The sequence below is a fragment of the Cicer arietinum genome, chromosome 7, assembly GCF_000331145.2.
Source record: "Cicer arietinum cultivar CDC Frontier isolate Library 1 chromosome 7, Cicar.CDCFrontier_v2.0, whole genome shotgun sequence".
In the NCBI taxonomy this organism is placed as follows: Eukaryota; Viridiplantae; Streptophyta; class Magnoliopsida; order Fabales; family Fabaceae; genus Cicer; species Cicer arietinum.
Window position 1 is genome coordinate 38,271,439 of NC_021166.2, and position 21,751 is coordinate 38,293,189.

Here is a 21,751-nt window from a genome sequence, read left to right on the forward strand (position 1 = left end):
AGCAGCAGCGAGAATGACCCAGAAACGCAGTAACGATCAGCAGCGAGAATGACCCAGAAACGCAGTAACGATCAGCAGCGAGAATGACCCAGAAACGCAGTAACGATCAGCAGCGAGAATGACCCAGAAACGCAGTAACGATCAGCAGCGAGAATGACCCAGAAACGCAGTAACGATCAGCAGCGAGAATGACCCAGAAACGCAGTAACAAGCAGCAGCGAGAATGACCCAGAAACGCAGTAACAAGCAGCAGCGAGAATGACCCAGAAACGCAGTAACAAGCAGCAGCGAGAATGACCCAGAAACGCAGTAACAAGCAGCAGCGAGAATGACCCAGAAACGCAGTAACGATCAGCAGCGAGAATGACCCAGAAACGCAGTAACAAGCAGCAGCGAGAATGACCCAAAAGCACAATCGCAACACCGAAAAATTGTAATCGACAATCCGGAATTGCGAAGATGAAACCAAGAATCGAACCGCAACCAGCTATGGTTACCAAGAACGGAAGGAACAATTTTCAAGAGCGACCCAGTGGGATGTCGCTGAATAAAGCCAAGATTAACTAAGAACTCACAGGTTTGATCGAACCTGCTGATACCATGTCACAATTTAGGGTTTGATGTCCCTCTTGCTTTGATATTTCTTCGTATATATAATCGTTACCACATTTACATCTCATAATTACAAATTAAAGAGATTAAATCAAATCCTGATTTGTCTAACTTATTTTTGGAAATCTGATAAATATAATTACAAATTAATATTATTTCCTGATTCACATTTCTATATAACCTAATAGGTTTGCTATCCACCAACATACACTCAAATAGCCTAAATACAATAAATTTTAATTGATACGATGGCAAAGAAAGGCTTGCATGATCTTTAGTCATACCTCTATAACGGGATAAAATCGAAATAGTGACCATGTTTCTTCCTCGTCGTTAGTACGATCTTTGCGAGCTGCTTGTGTTGTCTATGCATAAAAAAGAAGTTTTTAAATTACAGATCAGATAATTTGATACGAAATAAAGAATTCACACTTGGGAACGCAATATAATAACATTTTGTAATACAACAGCTTGAAATATCTAAAATCCTTAAAGAAAAGAAATCTATAAATCATACATTTTTATTTTTATTTCTTAAGCATATAAGTCCACACTTTTAACATATTTCCTCCTTTTAACTTCTGCTTGAAGTGAATATATATGTTTACCTTCTGGTTACTGAACTTCAGTGAGAAACCACTACTAACTGCCTTCTTTTTTGACGATCCCGCCAACAGTTGCATATTACTGATAACTTTCATGTCATCGGGTGATAGTTTGGCCAACTAGATAGATAAACAAAACCATCAATAATGTTTGCTTACGGTAAATTCTATTTCTTTGAAGTATAGTATTGCAATCATTGATAGATGCTGCTGAGTGCCTAGAAAATGAAATCACTGGAACTTTGAAATCAAACATATCGAGAAATGTGACAAGAAACCTACTTTGTCCAGTGTCATAGACTTCTCTTCCAAATTTATATATGAGGAAGCTATAAATAAAGCGAGTCAAACTCATATGCACAAAGACCATTTACAAAATAAGACATGAATATCTAGCAATTAAGAGCTAAGCATAGTCAAACAAGTTTAATTCAGTCAATTTTACCTACCAACCTTCTAAAGAATGAGAATCTGATCAGAATTCGAACATCTTTACCTATTTTGGAGTTAGGGAAAAGCAGGAATATCGGGCATATTTTCAAATCCTAATAAAGAAACATAATTAGGAGAATTTATGAACCATGTACGCTTCGTAGAAGTTGGTACCGACCTGCATTAGCTTTGTAGCTTTATCACCCTCAAACTTTTCAGGGTAGACAGATGCATAGATCATCAACAACCGCAACTTATACTCAGGAGTCGTATTCTGCATGTGAAAAAAATTATAAACAAAATTCTACATTGTATGTTGAGATTTAAGAAGTATATTATATTGTCTAGTCGGACAGATTGATTCAGTACAAGACCTGTTTTGTTCTTAAAAAACTAATAACATCCTTGGCTGCAGCATCCCCAAAAACAAGATCTTGCTCCAATTGTCCAAGCTCTCGAAGATCTGTATCTCTGATAATTTTGTTGATCTTTCCAGCTATCTGCTTTGAATTAATCAAGCAGTCTGGTCAAAATAGAAACATGTTTCTTTTGGTTTGTTGTTTGTATTTCTGTATGTCTAATTAGACTACAAAAGGATGTATTTATAAAGTATTCACCATATATACAAGTTAATGTGATTGCTAATTTCAATCTCATTAGCAACTAACTACACAAGCATATTTACATGTGACTAATTCTAACAGCTGTGACCCTTATCTACTAGAGTTGTATGTTACAAAGTTGTTTGAGTGTCTTAGATGAGCACGGATAAAAAAACTATGTAATTTCAGTCCTTTTACATTCCACTGTCCTTATTCCTATTTCTTAAGCTGCAATCAAACACTCCTCCTTCATAACAATAAAGACCAAATTAAAAGACAACAAAAGTAAGATGAAAAAACTCAATCACCTCTACATGGAGTGAAATCTTTTCCACTTGCTCAGTGTATTGGGGCAAAGCTTGAACCATTTTTTGCAAATCTCGTGTAGATAATTCACTACCATCTCTGCAAAGTATCAAATGTATACATCAAAAGTGCTTATCCCACTGCACAGAAGCGCAGTTATCTCATCATTAACATATAGTAGTAATTTAAAAACAACTGAGATATTGGAAGATAAATTAAATGCTTAGGGGAAAACATACTATCCGTAAAAGAAATAGTGACAATACAGTGAAAGTTAGGACCTTAATGTAGACTGGTATTTCACAAAATGGACACTATTTTTTTGTAAGCATGGATTAGGGTATGTGCGAACCTTCCACTTTGTTGGATTTGTGCTGCTTTGTTTTTTGATACAAAGTTGGTAAACTTTTCATGCAATCTCTCACTAGCCTGGAATTTAAGTTGGTAAACGAGCATTGAGATTTGATTAAAGACAAAATAAAATGTGAGCAGATAAAGAGTGAACAAGACCTACATCTGCTATATGTGTATGGCGAAGTTCAAGCCAGACTGTATCATGTTCTTCTAGAAGAACCTCCTTACTCTCAGGTTGACCCCCTGTTTTGCTGGGAATCTAAAAGGATTGCTATCTCAATCAAAACAAGCAAAACGTAAAACTTGTCTACAAGATAAGGAGAGGAAAGAAGAATGTCATACCTCATGTATATATTTGTTTCCATCCATATTCAACAAATCATGACACATAGCATCATAGGTCCATTCATGAATGACGGGAGCAATCTGTGGTGCAGATTCATCAAAGTTATCAAAAGTGAGATATAAAATGAAAGATTTATAGTGAAGAGAAATATTTTTAACCTGATCAATGGATCTATCTACAATTAGCAGGTCGCATGTTTCACTTTGTGGAAAGTTGGGAATAGTAGATTTATATTTAGAAACCATGTCCCAAACTGCATCAGCAAGCTTGGTAGGAACTAATTCATGATTTGGTGTTGGTGTAGACTCATCACTATCCTTAGCCGCACGATACCACACATTCGGTAACTCCTAATGAGATAGAGATATTAAGATATAATCTTTCAGAAATTATAGAATACACAAATCCTTATAAATGAATTACACTGAATTTTCAACTTATTCCTTTATAAAATGAATCATAAATTATATGACTACAACTAGATATTTCACAAAACACTAGTTAAGTTTTATTTGGAGAAATCAATGGGGATTCATTAAGAAGTTGAACAATTCAGAGTCAAGATTTGTTTCAAATCTAAATGAAGATAAAATTTTAGATAAGGTATACCCATGCGAGACAACAAAGTAAATTAAGGGAGAATCAAGTATTAATTGTATATCAGAATTCCAAAAATATGCATTAGACATGCTTGAACTAAAATAGTGAGAAGAAAAAAGTTATCACAATATATGCACACTCATAAGTGCATGAAGATTAGAAAAAAGCACATCATATAAAAATATGCAAAAAGAAAACAGAGAAAAAAGAATATAGGATACAAACAATAAGAACTACTCCATATTTGATATTATCATTTCAAATAATGTTTTCATGAAATAAGTTTTCTTAAAAATTAAATGAAGAGAAATGGTAGTTGGAACATACATTTTTTTAAAAATACGATTAACTAACATTCTTAATTAGTGTACTGATATTTGAGTCCAGAGTTGGTATAACTTCAACCATCTTATTGTCTTTCATTAAATTAGAGTAATACCTTTAATGAAGCAAAAACTGTAGCTATCCGAATCGCCATATTATTCAAGCAGGCATTAAATCTTCGAGTATTGTCAATATTTCCGTAAAGTTCTTGCAATGCCGTTTCTTGATCAGTGATAAACCCCTACAAAGTATAGAGTTCAGAAGACAAACCAATGTTTTTCCTCATTCAAGCATTATGTAAAAAGGTCAAAGGGACTCTTTCCTTAAAAGTAAATACAAAAACAAGTACCATAGTTGAAGAAGTAGCTTCTTAATACAATGGCATTCACAAAATATGGATGACATCCAAGGGTTTTAGGAGAAGCATGTGCTTAGAGCATTTCAACTCACGTAAATCTAAGGGGAGAGCCCTGCTGCACCGGTTGGAGCTTCTATTAAAGAATCTATGTGTCATTAGATGAATTGGTTTCTAGTGGTATGCTTTGATCCTATTCTACGTACTCGAGATTTCTAGTGGTATGTTTTGATCCTACTCTACTCTAATCTTGCATTTTTTTTTGATCTAGTTCCATACGGTAGAGAGCATTCAAAATCCCTTTTAGTTCTTTTTTTTTATCTAGTTCCATACGGTAGAGAGCATTCAAGATCATATGTCAAACTAATTAACACGAGTGTTCTTCTCCTTATTCTTGTTCTCTTTTTAATTTTAACCTTTCTATTTGTGTTGTTTGATTCATGTAACTGACTTCACCTAGTGGCATAAGGCTTAGTTGTTGTCGTTAGCTTAAGTTCAGAGTTGTCTTGGTATGCTTTACATTGGCCGAGTGTATTTAACAAAAACCTGCATTGAAGCTTAACTTTATTCCTTCCCCTAAAATCCTCCCTTCTCTTCTGCTTTTGTTTCCTTACTCTCTCTTAGCCCCTGCTTATACTTAGAAATTAGTCTTGTATCTGGAAAGGGGCATACGGGTTACATCCAGGAAGCCAATCCATACCAACCAATCCACCTTTTTTTCAAACAATTGAAACATCCCTTATTTTAAAAGTTTTTCCACCATACCAGCATATATCTGAAAGATCGTACCCCTTATGATAAAAGTTTTACCAGCTAGAAACTAAATTGCATGATTGACTATGGTGATAAAGGAATGGATACTTTCTCACTTCTTCAACTTATATTATTCTCCAAAAGAAACCTCCAACTCTTAACATTCATCAGTGCGGTGCAAAACTAAGGAAAGATAATCATAACACAAGAAAAGGCAACAGTTGAACAAAAGAAGCTAATAGGAGTCTATCACTAGGCCTAAAGAGCATATATAATGTATTATATTACTTTATTTGTCATATTTCCATAGGCCTTTATTTTTTGTTAAGTTGTTAAGGTAATATATATTGCTCATGTCATGTCCATTATTAACTTTGATCTCATTGAAAACTGCAATAAAAAATTCCATTAGAACATTGCTATATCGAGATTTCAAAACTGAAAAAGCAATGAAGCCTAATCATGCCTAAATAATTTTCTCTCATTAATCAGTAAACTTATTGTTGAAGAATCAAGAGAAATCACATTTTATTCTCTTTTATTTTATATTATTAGTAATAAAATATGAAAGTATTTTGTCTTTTACTTTCTTCATGGGATCAGTGTTAGGGTTCTGTAAACCATTCCACAACCCATTAGGGTTTGGCGCTCCAACCAACTGAGCTAAAACTAATGGCACACAATACCCCATGGAAGGTAGCCCTTATGGGTAGCGGCGACAACGGCGATGGTTTGGATAAAAAAATATGAAGTAGTCAACCACGCCGACAGTATTGGTTTAGGCAGTGGTCGAGGCGGCCGGAATGGTTTATCTAACAATAGTTTTTATAACTTTTTTTGCCATGAGGGAACTTCTAATGCCCTCAAAGTTGAAATCCATAAATTAAATGGAAAAAATTATGTCCAATGGTCCCAAACCGCAAGATTGATACTAGACGGTAAGGGAAAATATGGTTTCCTAACAAGAGAGATGCAAATGCCTGACACAACTGATCCGAATTACAGGTTTTGGAAATCTGAGAACTTTGTTATTATTGCTTGGCTGCTTAGTAATATGGAATCAACTATTATAAAACTTTTTATGTTTTTTCCTACTACGAAGGAAGTTTGGGAGGCTGTCAAAGAAACATATTCTGATATTCAGAATTCTTCTCAAATTTTCGATCTCAAATCAGGATTGTGGCATGCCAAACAAGGAGATAGAAATATCACTACATATTATAATGAGTTAATGACACTATGGCAAGAATTGGATCTCTGCTATGATAATCATTCGAAGTGTTGTGAGGACAGTGTTGTGTTTCTTAAGAGACAAGAGAACGACCGTGTGTTCATGTTCTTGGTTGGGCTTAATAAGCGGCTTGATGAAGTCCGATGTAGAATATTGGGAAAGATACCATTGCCATCACTTCGGGAAGCGTTCTCAGAAGTTAAAAGAGAAGAGGCGAGACAGAGTGTTATGATGGGTAAGTCACCTTCTATTGGTGAGGTTGAAAGCTCTGCCCTAGTCACTAAGAATGTAGAAGGGAAGAGCGATGGCAAGAAACCATGGTGTGAACATTGCAAACGTCCATGGCACACACATGATACATGTTGGAAGCTCCATGGAAAACCTCTAAATTGGAAGAAAAAAGAAAGAAACGAAGGTCATGCGCTCCAAGCTGGTACATCTGATCAAGAGAAGCAGTCTCCTTCAAGCCCATCTCCTTTCACCAAGGAACAATTAGATCAATTGTACAAACTTCTTGAGTCTCAAACTTCTTCTTGATCAATAGCTCAGAGAGGTAATTTTCCAAATACTGCTCTACTTAGTGTCACTCCTAGCCATAATTGGATTATCGATTTTGGTGCTACTGATCATATGACTGTTGTTTGCGATTGTGCCGTAATTGATGAGTGTGATTGATTGACTTTGTGTTGTAAGTGTTGAATGATTTCGAAACGTTTTCGAAACTGAAATCTGCATTATTCTGCAGTTGTATTTGAATACAAGGTGCTTGTATTCGAATACATTTAAGTGAGTTTTGCTACTGACTTAGCACTTGTATTCGGCTACAAGGATGCTGTAGTCGAATATAGTTGTGCTGATTTTTCAATGTTTTTGCATTTGTATTCGGCTACAAGGATGCTGTAGTCGAATACATTTGTACTGATTTTGCTTCTGACTTATGAATTAGCACTGTATTCGAATACAAGGATGTTGTATTCGAATACGACAGTGCAGTTTTGTTAAAAACTTCATTTTTCAACTTTGATTATGCATGTTTGGCATATGAAAACCCTTTCAAGGTGTATATTAAGTTGAAAGGTTATTTTGTGAATTTGAAATTTAAATGCTATGTGATATTTGTTAATTTCGATTGGTGACCCTTTACAATTATTGTGGAAATCTGGGTTTTGCCCTCAGATGAGATCCATGATCGTCCTACTAGTTAGTACCCTGAAGATGAGACGATAGTTAGTCATACCTGATCGATGTTGTGTCAGAAGGATCTTGCGGGGCGTGTGGAGATCACCCAGGATGTATAGTTTTTGTAGCATGATCAGATTAGATAGTATATAGGGGCTAGATGTCTTCCTTTTGCGGTTATAGTTACTTTATTTTGGAAGATTGTACCTATACCTTATATTGTCAGCTTGACTTTTGTTTTGATGGTCCATGTACCACTTTTTGATGTGACGTGGGGAGTTAAAATTCTTGAGGCAGTGCTTTGGTACAGGTGTCTGCCGAGAATACCCTAGGGTATGAGCTATGTCTGATAGGTCTCATAGTCCCAGTGTATTTTACTGTTTAAATACTTTGAGTTTTGTTTCAAAGACTATTTTCCGCTGCTTGTAAATATTTGTTGACTTTTGTCGTTATGTTACGAGTTAAATATTTTATCCAAAAGTATTTCTTTCTTAATTTCTGAAATTCAATTTTTGTTTTTCTTTAAAAAAAATGGGCTGTTACAAAAACCGTTTACAGTTATTCATAGTGATGTTTGGGGTCTTAATAGAATAAACACATTTTCTAATAAAAAATGGTTTATAACTTTTATTGATGATCATACTAGAATTTGTTGGGTTTATTTATTGAAAGAAAAATCGGAAGTTGGACAGGTTGTCAAAAATTTCTTTAAAATGGTGCACACTCAATACCAAACCAATATTAAAGTCTTCAGAAGTGACAATGGTAAAGAATATTTTAATATACTTTTGTCCGATTTTTTTCTTGCAAATGGGGTTGTTCATCAAAGTTCTTGTGTTAATACATCCCAAAAAAATGGAATTGCATAGAGAAAGAATAGGCATCTTCTTGAGGTTGATAGAGCTTTACTATTTGCAAATAAGGTTCCAAAATATTTGTGGGGCGAAGCTGTTTTAACTGCATCATATTTAATTAATCAATGCCATCTAAAGTTTTAGATTTTCATACCCTTTTTGATGTTTTTCGAAATTGTTTTCCTTTGACTAGTGTCTCTGCTGATTTGCCACTAAAAATTTTTGGTTGCAATGCTTTTGTTCATGAACATAAACACCTTGACAAACTCGAGCCACGAGCAATAAAATGTGTGTTTACCGTTTACTCTCCAACTCAGAAGGAGTATCGGTGTTTTGAACCAAAATCAAAAAGAATTTTTGTAACCATGGATGTTACTTTTGTTGAAAATCAACCAATTTTTATTGACATTCATCTTTAGGGGAGAAATTTTAAGGAAGATTCATCTTTTACTTTTGAAAACATCATTACTATAAGTGATATAGTGTTGTCACAAAATTTTGAGACTTATATTGATGCACCAAAAGAAAATGCCAAAGAATCCATATTGGAACTCAATTCACTTATGAATGAGGTTTCGATAGATTCGGGGGAGACAATTTCAAATCAAAATCACAATGGTCAAATTCTTGATCTCAATAATAATGAAGGACCACCTGAAATGCCACAACATAATGACTCAGATAAAGAGACACAAAGCAGGTTTACTATAATTGACCCTACTTGGAAGGGAAATGTCTTTGAAAGAAGAAACCATAAATAGAGAAATGAAGGACCCATTCTCCGACCCTTCCAAGATTCTGAACCAATAGATAATCCAACACATCATCTTGATACAAATAAGTCTTCTTCTATTCTTAAGAGTCATGTCGAGTATCTTGATATAGACCTTCCTATTGCAATTAGAAAACCTGTTAGATAATGTACTAAATATCCTTTGTCTAATTATGTGTCATACTCAAAATTGTCTTCTTCATTTGCTGCATTTACCTCTAAGTTGTCTGCTCCAAAAAATATACAAGAGGCTCTAAAAATTCCAAAGTGGAAGGAAGCTTTTCTTGAGGAGATGAGAGCTCTTGAGAAGAATCAAACTTGGAGAGTCATGACGTTACCTACAGGAAAGAATACTGTTGGTTGTAAATGGGTATTTTCTGTGAAATATAATTCTGATAACACAGTTGAAAGATACAAGGCACGCTTGGTTGCTAAAGGGTTTAGTCCAACATATGGCATTGATTACTCAGAGACTTTTGCTCCTGTTGTCAAATTAAACACTATTAGAGTTCTCTTGTCCTTGGCAGTGAATTTAGATCTTAACCAACTTGATGTAAAGAATGCTTTTTTGAATGGTGATTTGGAGGAGGAAGTATACATGGATAGCCCACCTGGCTTTGAAGATAAATTTGGTTCAAATGTGTGCAAATTACAAAAATCCCTTTATGGTCTCAAGCAATCTCCAAGGGCTTGGTTTGAAAAATTCACTCGATCGGTCAAAAGGCAAGGATATATGCAGGAACAATCAAATAATACTTTGTTCATGAAGTTCTCTAATGTTGGTAAAATTGCAATTTTAATTGTATATGTAGATGATATTATTCTCACATGAGATGACATTGTTGAGATGGAAAGATTGAAGAAACATTTGACAAAAGAATTTGAGATCAAAGATTTAGGCGCGCTTAAATATTTTCTTGGTATGGAAGTTGCTCACTCAAAGAAGGGAATTGTTGTTTCTCAAAGAAAATACATCATAGATCTCTTGGAAGAAACTGGGATGAGTGGGTGTAGACCAGCAGATACTCTTTATGGAATTAAATGCTAAACTTTAGGAGAAAGGCAATGTTCCTGTTGAGATTGGAAGATACTAGAGGTTAGTCGGCAAACTTATTTATCTAGCCCACACTAGACCCGACATCGCTTTCTTTGTGAGTGTTGTAAGCCAATTCATGCATTCTCCCTATGAAGAACACTTGGAGGCAGTTTATCGAATCTTAAGGTACTTGAAATCCAATCCTGAAAAGGGTTTGTGCTTCAAGAAAACTAATGACAGAGAAGTCTCTATATTTACAGATGTTGATTGGGCAAGATCAATTATTGATAGAAAATCCACCACTAGATATTGTGCCTATGTTTGGGGAAATTTAGTTACTTGGAAAAGTAAGAAACAAAGGGTTGTTGCTCGAAGCAATGCAGAAGCTGAATTCAGAGCAATGGCTCAAGGAATCTGTGAACTTTTATGGATTCGTAAACTCTTGGACGAACTGAAAATGAAAGTTGACCCTTAAAATTGTTCTGAGATAACAAAGCAACAATAAGTATAGCTCACAACCCTGTACAACATGATAGAACCAAACATATTGAGATTGACCGCCATTTCATAAAAGAAAAAATTGATGCTAGAATTATATGTCTGCCATTTGTGACTTCCAATCAGCAAACTGTTGATATCTTGACAAAAAGTTTGGCAAGACCTAATTTTGAGCGACTTATAGCCAAGTTAGGCATGACAGATATCTATGCACCAACTTGAGGGATGGTGTTGAAGAATCAAGAGAAATCAGATTTTATTCTCTATTATTTTATATTATTATGTTTATTTTTATTTTATGACTCTGTCATTATTACTAAGTATTACTATTGTAATTTCTTTTCCTATATAAACAACTTAGGGTTGTAATAATAAAATATGAAGTATTTTGTCTTTTACTTTCTTCACCTATGTAAATAGTTTATTCTTACATCTTAGACAATAGCAAGAATAATTATAGAAAAAGGATTTATGATACTCTGTCTAAATTGAGTTGACAGAATAACTGACTAAACTACTAATCAATGATGCAAATCCAATATCTTATGAGTGAAATACATTGCTAGAAGCATGAAATATTTTATCATTATATACCTGGCTATCTATTGGAAAGTATTCCAAATTCATCTGCAAAACAAAACAAAAAATAATCATTCAAAAACAACTCGACGGTGATTATCTGCTCATAATTACTAGAAGAAGGTTAAAACAAATCTTGACCTCTCTCAATGCACCTATGCGAGGTAAGACACTTGTATCACACTTGATGTGGTTTACAAGTTCCTTCGGGATCGGTGAACTGAAAAATATAAAGGCTCTGAAAAGTATCATAGGAACAAAAAAAAGAGAAAGGAAATGAAACAATCAGTTTGGTCTCAAGTGTATAAAAGATGATACAGTACTGTATTTGTGAAAACCAAAAGTCTATGCATACTTCTTATACAGGGGCTCCCTTCCAGACATATCAGACAAGAACATGACCACACTGCATGCTAGCAAAATAGATGTTTAATATTAATAAAGGATACAAGCAGGAAAAAAAAATCAGTTGAAAATAATGCATGGAAGATGACACAGATGACTGAGTTAAAATGAAAATAAAATTAGATATACAGAGCATCAGACATATAATTTAACTCCTAAATAGAATCTGAAATATAAGATGAAAAAAGACAAATAATTACAATTTGATTTGCTTTAAATGTGATGTCGATAATTGTTCTGGACAAAAATGGTGCAATTTTAATTTTAAAGTTTGATAGAATGATGTTCATTGGAAGAGATTATTTATATGTAGTTTCTAGCGTGAGACAAATGATTGGGTTAAAATAAAACAAAAATCCGAGATAAAGAGGATCAGAAATATAATTTAACCCAGATTTAGAATATAAAATGAACAAAATAAAAATACTTGTGCGCATGTAAAACCAATAGATCTAAGATGGGAAACGACCGTTCTAAAATTTTCTTTGTTTTAAATGTGATATTGATGAATGTAATAAATAAATAAATAAAGATTCATTTTTTGTTAATTTAAAGTTTAATAGAAATACATTTATTGGAAAGATATAGTATGTATGTAGTTGTCAGCGCTTCGCAAGTTTCAATTATCTTAACTGTTGAATATAAAGAGTATTGAAAGACATGTTGAATAACTCATGTGTTTCAACAACACAACTGGATTTTTCTATATAGACAAAGAATATTAAATAATCCTAATTTACGGTAATGCTAACGGACCAAAATATTAACAACTCATCTAATCTAATTATTTTCATTCTAATATAATATTTTAACACCCCCCTCAAGCTGGAGCATATAAATCAAATGCACCTAGCTTGTTACATATATAACTAATTCTAGGACCTCGCAATGACTTTGTAAAAACATCTATTAACTGATCATTGGAATTGACAAAGCTAGTGATGATGTCACCCGATTCGATCTTTTCTCTAACAAAATGACAGTCAATCTCAATATGTTTGGTCCTCTCATGAAAAACAGGATTCGAGGCAATGTGCAATGCAGCTTGATTATCACATATTAGTGTAATTGTGATGGCCTCTTCAAATTGAAGTTCTTTTAGTAATTGTTTCAACCAGATGAGTTCACATGTTACTAGTGTTATGGCCTTGTATTCTGCCTCAACGTTGGATCTTGCAACAACATTTTGTTTCTTACTCTTCCAAGATATTAAATTTCCTCCGACAAGTACACAATACCTGGAAGTTGATCGTCTATTTATGGGTGAGCCTGCCCAATCGGCATCTGAGTAGTCAATTATCTGAGTATGTCCTCTATCTTCATAAATGAGACCTTTTCCAGGTGCACTTTTGATGTATTTAAGAATCTGGATTACAGCATCCATATGTTCTTGGCAAAGAGAATTTAAGAACTAACTTACCACATTGACAGTAAAGGAAATGTCAGAACGAGTGACTGTGAGATAGTTTAATTTTACAACCAATCTCCTATATCTTCCTGAATCTGATAGAGGCTCCCCCTAATTGGGTAGGAGTTTGACATTTGGATCCATAGGAGTATCAACTGACTTGGCATTTAATAGGTATGTTTCTTCAAGAATATCTATAGAATATTTTCTTTGTGAAATTACAAGGCCATCCTTGGATTGGGCTACTTCAATACCCAAAAAATAACAGAGTTTACCAAGGTCTTTCGTCTGAAATTTATTTGAGAGATGTTGTTTTAACTGGAGTATTCCTTGCAGATCACTACGTTATAACAATGTCATCCACGTAAACAATAAGATAGATGCACCCTTAGGTTGAGTGATGATAAAATACAGAGTAATCGCCTTCATTACGGATCATACCAAACTCTTGTACTACCGAGCTGAATATGTCAAACCAAGCTCTAGGAGATTGTTTAAGACCATAAAGGGACCTGTGTAAACCATGGTGGAAGACTCCCCCTGAGCAACAAAACCTAGTGGTTGCTCCATATAAACTTCCTCTTCAAGATCACCGTGCAAAAAAGCATTTTTAATGTCAAGTTGATGGAGAGGCCAATGTCAAATTGCTGCAATGGAGAAAAACTGTCTGACAAATGCCATTTTGGCAACAGGTGAGAATTTCACTGTAATCCAACCCAAAAATCTGAGTATATCCCTTGCTACCAAACGAGCCTTAAATTGATCAATATTACCATCAGGACCAACCTTCACTGTATAAAGCCAATGACACCCGACTAACGACTTCCCATGAGGTAAAGGAACCAATTCCCAAGTACCATTACTTTGTAGAGCACACAATTCATCAAGCATTGCTTCTCTCCACTCAGGGTTGGATAATGCTTCACCTGTAGTTTTAGGAATAGAAACAGAAGACAAAGAGGACAAGCAAGTGTAATGTAACAGAGAAAGACGATGATAACACAAATCAATATAATGAGGAGATGGATTATGGGTGGTGCGAATATCCTTAATAAGGGTAATGGGAATGTCATGCTCAGGTGGCAGGGCCGGATCCGGAGGTGGCGTCAGAGGAGAGTCTGTGATGGGAACAGGAACAGGCACAACAGAGGATAAGCGATGACGCTGATATGTTTGTAGTGGTCGTGGAGGTTGGAGGGCAAACTCGACAGGTTTGATAGGAATGAGTGGGTGGGATAGGGATAACTACTTGAGGAGGTTCGAGATTAATGTCCTGATGGGGCTCAATAGCTATATGGGCAGGTTTAAAATATTGTACAAACTCGAAAAAGGTAACATCAGCTGATGTAACGTAGCGGTGTAGTGTGAGAGAATAACAACGATAGCCCTTTTGGGACCAATGATAACCGAGAAAGACACACTTGAGCGGCCGAGCTGACAATTTGTCCAATCCAGGAGATAAATTGTGGACAAAACACATGGACCTAAAATCATAAGGTGGTAGTGGGTGAAGAGAGGTATGGGGAAAGAGGACCGAATTAGGGATATTGCCATCAAGAACAGAAGACGGCATACGATTGATAAGGTAGCACGCCGTTAAGATTGCATCCCCCCCCCCAAAATGGAATGGAACATTGCCATGGAGAAGTAAGGTTCGTGTGGTTTCAATGAGATGTCGATTTTTGCGTTCGGCTACCCCGTTTTGCTGGGTGCATGGGGACATGATGTTTGGTGTAGAATACCATTGGAAGCCATAAAAGTTTGAAATTGATGGGACAAACATTCCCGAGCATTATCAATTCTTAAGGTACGAATGGAAACTCCAAATTGAGTTTTAATTTCTTGATAAAATTGCTCAAAAATGGAAAACAGTTCAGCTCTATTTTTCATTAAAAGTAACCACGTACAACGAGAATAATCATCAATAAAAGTAACAAAATACTTAGACTCTAAAGTAGACACAGTACAAGAGGGACCCCAAACATCAGAGTGAACTAAAGCAAAGGGAGAAGATACTCTTTTATTGACTCGATCAGGAAAATTACTACCGGTGTGTTTCCCTATTTGACATGACAATGTAAAGTAGACAACTTAGACAAACTAGGCACCAGTTTTTGTAGTTTGGTAAGACGATGTCGATTTTTGCGTTCGGCTACCCCGTTTTGCTGGGTGCATGGGGACATGATGTTTGGTGTAGAATACCATTGGAAGCCATAAAAGTTTGAAATTGATGGGACAAACATTCCCGAGCATTATCAATTCTTAAGGTACGAATGGAAACTCCAAATTGAGTTTTAATTTCTTGATAAAATTGCTCAAAAATGGAAAACAGTTCAGCTCTATTTTTCATTAAAAGTAACCACGTACAACGAGAATAATCATCAATAAAAGTAACAAAATACTTAGACTCTAAAGTAGACACAGTACAAGAGGGACCCCAAACATCAGAGTGAACTAAAGCAAAGGGAGAAGATACTCTTTTATTGACTCGATCAGGAAAATTACTACCGGTGTGTTTCCCTATTTGACATGACAATGTAAAGTAGACAACTTAGACAAACTAGGCACCAGTTTTTGTAGTTTGGTAAGACTTGGGTGTCCTAGCTGAGCATGGATAATATGAGGGGACTCTGTGGCAGAGCATATCTTGGAAGATGTAGAAAGGTAATAGAGGCCTTGTGACTCACATCCGACGCCAATCGTCCGTCCCGAACTCCGGTCCTGCAAGTTAACATTATCATTAGTGAAAGTAATAATACAATCATGAGACCGGGTCAATCGACTAACTGAAAATAAATTAATCATCAATAAAAGTAACAAAATACTTAGACTCTAAAGTAGACACAGTACAAGAGGGACCCCAAACATCAGAGTGAACTAAAGCAAAGGGAGAAGATACTCTTTTATTGACTCGATCAGGAAAATTACTACCGGTGTGTTTCCCTATTTGACATGACAATGTAAAGTAGACAACTTAGACAAACTAGGCACCAGTTTTTGTAGTTTGGTAAGACTTGGGTGTCCTAGCTGAGCATGGATAATATGAGGGGACTCTGTGGCAGAGCATATCTTGGAAGATGTAGAAAGGTAATAGAGGCCTTGTGACTCACATCCGACGCCAATCGTCCGTCCCGAACTCCGGTCCTGCAAGTTAACATTATCATTAGTGAAAGTAATAATACAATCATGAGACCGGGTCAATCGACTAACTGAAAATAAATTAAAGGGGCATCCAGGTACATAGAGAATAGATGCAACTAAGATGGAAGGGAGAATGTGGACATCGCCAACTCCTTGAGACCGGGTTTGAGTACCATAGGCAGAAGTTATAATAGGTAAAAAAAACCAAATGTAGAGAGTGAAGAAAAGAGACCTTTATTACCAGTAACATGATCAGACGCACCAGAATCAAGAACCCAAGGGCCGAGAGAAGATGAGTGAGAGAGGTAAACAGATGAGTTACCAGTATGTGCAACTGAAGTAGGAGAACTAGAGTTCGAATGACTCTTAACCCATCAGAGAAAATCTTCATAATTTTCCGGGGAGCGTTGTGGAGATGGTGTAGTATGAATTGTGGCATAAGGATCAAGTTGGGTTGCATTTATTAAAGGCGAAGGCTTACCATGCAACTCCCAACAGCGACCAATAGTGTGTCCAAGCCGATTACAATGCTCACATTTGGGACGAGGCTTAGAGTTGGATGGTCCTCCACGAGAACGATTCTGATTATGTCCCTGAGAAGCAAGGGCAACAGTGTCACCCGGAACTGAAGTAATAGAATGCTCAACTGGATGTTTTGTTGGTACTCGAAGGACGATCGCTGAGGTAGTAGACATATCCAAAACAGTAACAGACCCCAAAATTTGATCACAAGTTGCAGAGTACTCATGGGGTAGACCATAGAGTGCAAGAAGCATGAAGAAGGTGCTGCGTTGATCCAACTCCTTCTTCTGTTCAACTGGATTACTTGCAGCAGGAGGGAGAAGCTCATTAAAGTCATGAAGTTCACTATGAACGGTGCCAAGATATGAAGAAATAGAGCCATCAAGTGTCTTCGGAGTAATGATATTCAACAAGAGGTGACAAACTCCATAGAAACATTGTGTGTCGTTAGTATAGAGTGCATTTGCTTGACTCCAAACCGATTCACACGTGAAATGCGGACGGAAAATCGGTTTAACATCTGGATGAAGTGTAGACTTAATGACACTACACAACTGAGCATCAATCTTTTTCCATTTGGATGTTTCAGTCACACTCACCTTTTCAGGGTTTTGAGTGAGATGGACCTCATAACCTTGACCACGTAGTCATAGTTTGATGTCGGCGGCCCAACTATCATAATTTGATCCATTCCATTTTTAACAGAGAGAGAAGAAGTGATGTAGTTGGTGAAAATGCTCTTTGTTTCAGACTGAGACGTCATGGTTAGTAAAGAGTGTCAGAAAACGCGTCGGAACCGGGAAAACAGGGGTTGTTTGAACTGGAACTCGTATATCCGTAACTCGAAACTGAAAACTGAGGGCTGATATGGAAGCAGGAGGCTGAGGCGAGTGCTATGGAAGAAGCGGCACCGTGAACGGCTGTCAGACGCGCTGTCACGCGCAGTGGTTGTAAGCGGCGCGTGGATCTCACGTGCGCGTGATGGCAGGCGGCGTGTGTGGGTGCGTGTGGATGTTTCTGATTACGCGAATGAAGGATTTTGCTGATCTGGGGTGTACGACACTGCTGGAGTGGTTGTTCGTCGAAAAAAATTCTCAAAAACAGTGACGACAGACGATAGAGCGTGAACGGATGGACAAAAAATTGAGGAATCAGCGTATCAAAGGCAGAGAGGGGAAACCAGAGTTGAGATCACGGTTTGCCGAAAAAGAAAGAAAAAATATTCACCGGAGACAGTGGGTCCACCGGGTAGTTGGCGATTAGGGTTGTCTCTCAATAGGCTCTAGATACCATGCTGAATATAAAGAGTATTGAGAGACATATTGAATAACCTCAACGGAATTTCTTTATATAGACAAAGAGTATTAAACAACCCTAATTTACATTATAATATAATATTTTAACATTAACTATTGCAGATTACAATATCACATTCATTTCCAAATGGCTAAAAAGACCCAATTTCCTACAGATATTATATTTTCAGTCTATTTTTGTGTTGTGTTTGGATTAGACATCTGAGTTTGTTTGGAGTTTGCAATGCTAATTGAATATCACTCATATTCAAGTTTGGATAGTTGAGTATATGGACTCTGGTCTAATTTAATGATTGTAAAAGAAGGGACAAATGTATTATTCAAGACAGGGAACATGGAGAAGTGTGCTGTAATACCTGGAATAGGAATAAGATACATCAACATGGTATTTATGAAAGACAAAAAAATTCATGCACTAACAAATATGTTATGTTGTACAAGTCTCGTGGCAAAGGTTGTCCTGTTTTATTTTTTGTATCTCTACTAATACCCTATGCACTCCAAATACACATGTTGTGTATGTGTCACAACTTACTAATTCACAAACTTTGGAGCAGACAACAATACTTAAGGAAGTTTTCTATGATTTATGTAAATACAAGTAAAGGTTTGTCCCAAATAGGTTGCTTGGTTGGTGAGCTAAGGGACAGTGGGACATCCAAAAAGTACTAACTAGGTGGTTCAAGGTTCTAATCCTGGAAACAATCTTTGTCCGTCTCTATAAGCTAATAAGAAGAATGATACATTAGGAAACCTGTTTATTTTTTTTATTTAACATACCATCTCTCTCCAATCATTATTATTTACAAAGATATTTGTCATTAAATTATAGAAAATTATATCAACCTATCCCAACATTGATAATATAATGCAAGTTCCCCATAAGATTCTTGCAAAAATCTTTCTCAAAACAAATAATTAAACATACCGAGAGAATTTCTTGTTTCGATACATTTTGAAATCCTTTGCTTCCATGAATATTGAAATAATGATGGGAAAGAAGCAGATAGACAGGCTAGCTATCAGTACATGGAATAAGCAAGTGTAAGACAAAAGTGGTGTTATAAATCTATGAAATTGTCACTAATGTTGTGTTATTAAGGAAGACTTTTCCTTGAACGATAAAACAATTTTTTTATTTTTACATGATTTTTTGTATAAGTTGCCGGCATAAAAAATATAAAATTCTAATTGAGAAACAAAATTACTTTTCTTTCGAAGGCTGAATGAAATAAACAGCATCCAATGATGGCAATGGTTGCCTTCTCCGGAAAAGGTCTTCCACCACTGCAGTGAAATACCAACAAGTTATACTACATAAATATTTTAACAGGGTAACCACATAACTTGTAATGCATAAAAGTTTGTTACTTGAATATCAGGGGAAAACGTAAAAAACAGCGAACAGCAGAAAACATCTTATAAATGCTCAATATTCAAGTATAAGATTAACTAACATCATGTGCAACATAATATTATGGGTTAAATGAATGATAGCTGTTGTCATGAATGATATATTCTTTTTCTCCACTCACTTAGAATCGCACACAATCACATATATGAGAAACACTTCTAATCTCTTTGTCAGTTTTCTTAAAACTCTAGGTAATAAAGAGTTTTAGCACCAACACTCACTTCTTAAGTGTTTGTCCATTTATTGACAGTGAGAAATGCTTCTTATGAAGCTAGTTAAATTTTTCTCCTGTGCCATCTGTCAGAGAAAATGGGTTCTCAAAAAAAGAAATGCAGAAAAAGAAGTAAACTCAAAAAAGCCATATCACTTAAGAGTTCTTACAAGAAACTTCCTGGTCTGTAATATCTGCCATTTTACATGAGTGTGACATAACTTTCACAGTAACTTTATCCATAATTAGCACCTTGTGAAAATCAGAAAAAACGACCAACATCGGTTGTCAAGTTGAATTAACTAAAGATGAACCACACAGAAGAAGTGCTAGATATCCATATTAAATCCCCACCTTCCATGCTTTTGAATCCCCTGACTTTGCTGATGTAAGCATTTCATATAATAATCCTATGAACATAAAACCATGAAAAGAATTAGGAACCAAGTCAAAAAAGTGAAGGCAACACATGCATAGTACTTAATAAGTTATTATGGTGCACTTAGAAGTGTTTATGAAAATAGTTTAAAAGTTAAATCATGTCTATACTCTATAAGCTTTTTCACGTACGGTGTTCAGAAATCTAACTTCATAACCAAATGAATATCCTAGTGTAGTGTTGGTATCGGACAATGAATCTGACACCTGAACATGCATTCGATATACAATGTCCATATTACATATATAACATTGTTATAAATTATGAATTGTGATATACAGTCATAATTATAGACGCAATATAATTTTTTTAAAGGTCTCTGGTCTCCCCAAATGGCATTACATAGAGTAGTTCTAATTGTCTGCATTTTGTTGCAATATCAAGATTTGCATCATAATTACACCCGCTACCGAACTATGATGCTACATAGATGTTGATATTGAGCTCTATTTTGCATCTCAGAATGGCAAAATAATTCGAACCTTCAGAGCTACAAAAACGTTGCATGTATATTTTCCCAACTTTTCTCGAGAAACAAAAGGAAAATGAAGGAAAAAAATGAAAGAAGGAGATGCGAAAGGGATCTCACTATCGCGGCTGATATGCCGAAAAGGCTTATACTCCGATGCACCACCGCCATTGGAAGTTTCAGAATCCGATAGCGACATTGTTGCTTCTGCAACTGGTTGCAATTGAAGTTGTGAATGCAGATTTGAGAAATGGAAAATGGAGAGAGAAAACCGTTGGAACGAGGCAAGAAGAATGAGGTCTATTGAATGATGAGAAAGTCGTTATGAAATGTGAGGACGTGTAATTTGGAACTCGAGTTTCGGTTATGGTTTGTGCTCTCCATGTCCAACTCATTTCGATTTCATTTTGGGTTTCAAATACCGTCGTTTTGGTATAAAGTGTGATTTGCTTGCCAGATATGTATCACTTGTAAAATAGGACTTCATAAATATGCCGTTTGAAAAAAAAAATATTTGTCTTAAAAACAACGTTTTTTAATTTTCAATCTAACTTTAATTTATTTTTTTAATTATATTTTTTAATTAATATTATTAATTTATTATTCTTTTATTTTTTATTTATCATAATTAGAATGCGCCATAATTAATTTTGTAAAATTCATATTATTCCTTTTTCATTTATCCTCTTTTATTAATATTTTCAAAATGATCAAATGCAATATTATTTTGGGACAAAGAGAGTAATAAATAAATGATGGAGAGCTTATATCTTTTATTCTTAAAAACCCTTAAATTATAGAGAAAAAAGGACACGCACTCACATTATAAAAAAAATTTATACTATCATTTAACCACAATCGTTGTATTCCTCCAAACTATCTAATTTTACCCCACTTGAATTGTATGACATAGAAAAATAAACAATTTTCATTTTTGTTATTGTAAATAGTTTTACATTGACAATGTATCTATTGCATTCTAAATTAT

General features: G+C 35.5%; 1 protein-coding gene across 3 annotated transcripts in view; it reads right to left on the reverse strand.

Moving 5' to 3' along the window:
• The window catches only part of LOC101491207 (protein transport Sec1a-like), a 32,594-nt gene extending 11,585 nt beyond the window's left edge, over positions 1 to 21,009 (reverse strand). For all 3 annotated transcript variants that reach the window (XM_073370748.1, XM_004513080.4, XM_027337691.2), the window contains exons 1-17: positions 20,884 to 21,009; positions 20,210 to 20,265; positions 20,026 to 20,107; positions 19,439 to 19,517; positions 11,794 to 11,844; positions 11,580 to 11,676; positions 11,454 to 11,486; positions 4,297 to 4,422; positions 3,416 to 3,607; positions 3,254 to 3,337; positions 3,072 to 3,170; positions 2,910 to 2,986; positions 2,560 to 2,656; positions 2,024 to 2,149; positions 1,828 to 1,923; positions 1,221 to 1,337; positions 897 to 977 (exon numbers count right to left, since the gene is read on the reverse strand). In XM_073370748.1, the coding sequence (XP_073226849.1) occupies positions 897 to 977; positions 1,221 to 1,337; positions 1,828 to 1,923; positions 2,024 to 2,149; positions 2,560 to 2,656; positions 2,910 to 2,986; positions 3,072 to 3,170; positions 3,254 to 3,337; positions 3,416 to 3,607; positions 4,297 to 4,422; positions 11,454 to 11,486; positions 11,580 to 11,676; positions 11,794 to 11,844; positions 19,439 to 19,517; positions 20,026 to 20,107; positions 20,210 to 20,265; positions 20,884 to 20,962 (1,572 nt within the window). In that variant the 5' untranslated portion in view covers positions 20,963 to 21,009. The remainder of the gene's footprint in view (positions 1 to 896; positions 978 to 1,220; positions 1,338 to 1,827; positions 1,924 to 2,023; positions 2,150 to 2,559; positions 2,657 to 2,909; positions 2,987 to 3,071; positions 3,171 to 3,253; positions 3,338 to 3,415; positions 3,608 to 4,296; positions 4,423 to 11,453; positions 11,487 to 11,579; positions 11,677 to 11,793; positions 11,845 to 19,438; positions 19,518 to 20,025; positions 20,108 to 20,209; positions 20,266 to 20,883) is intronic.
• Between the last annotated feature and the right edge of the window lie 742 nt (positions 21,010 to 21,751).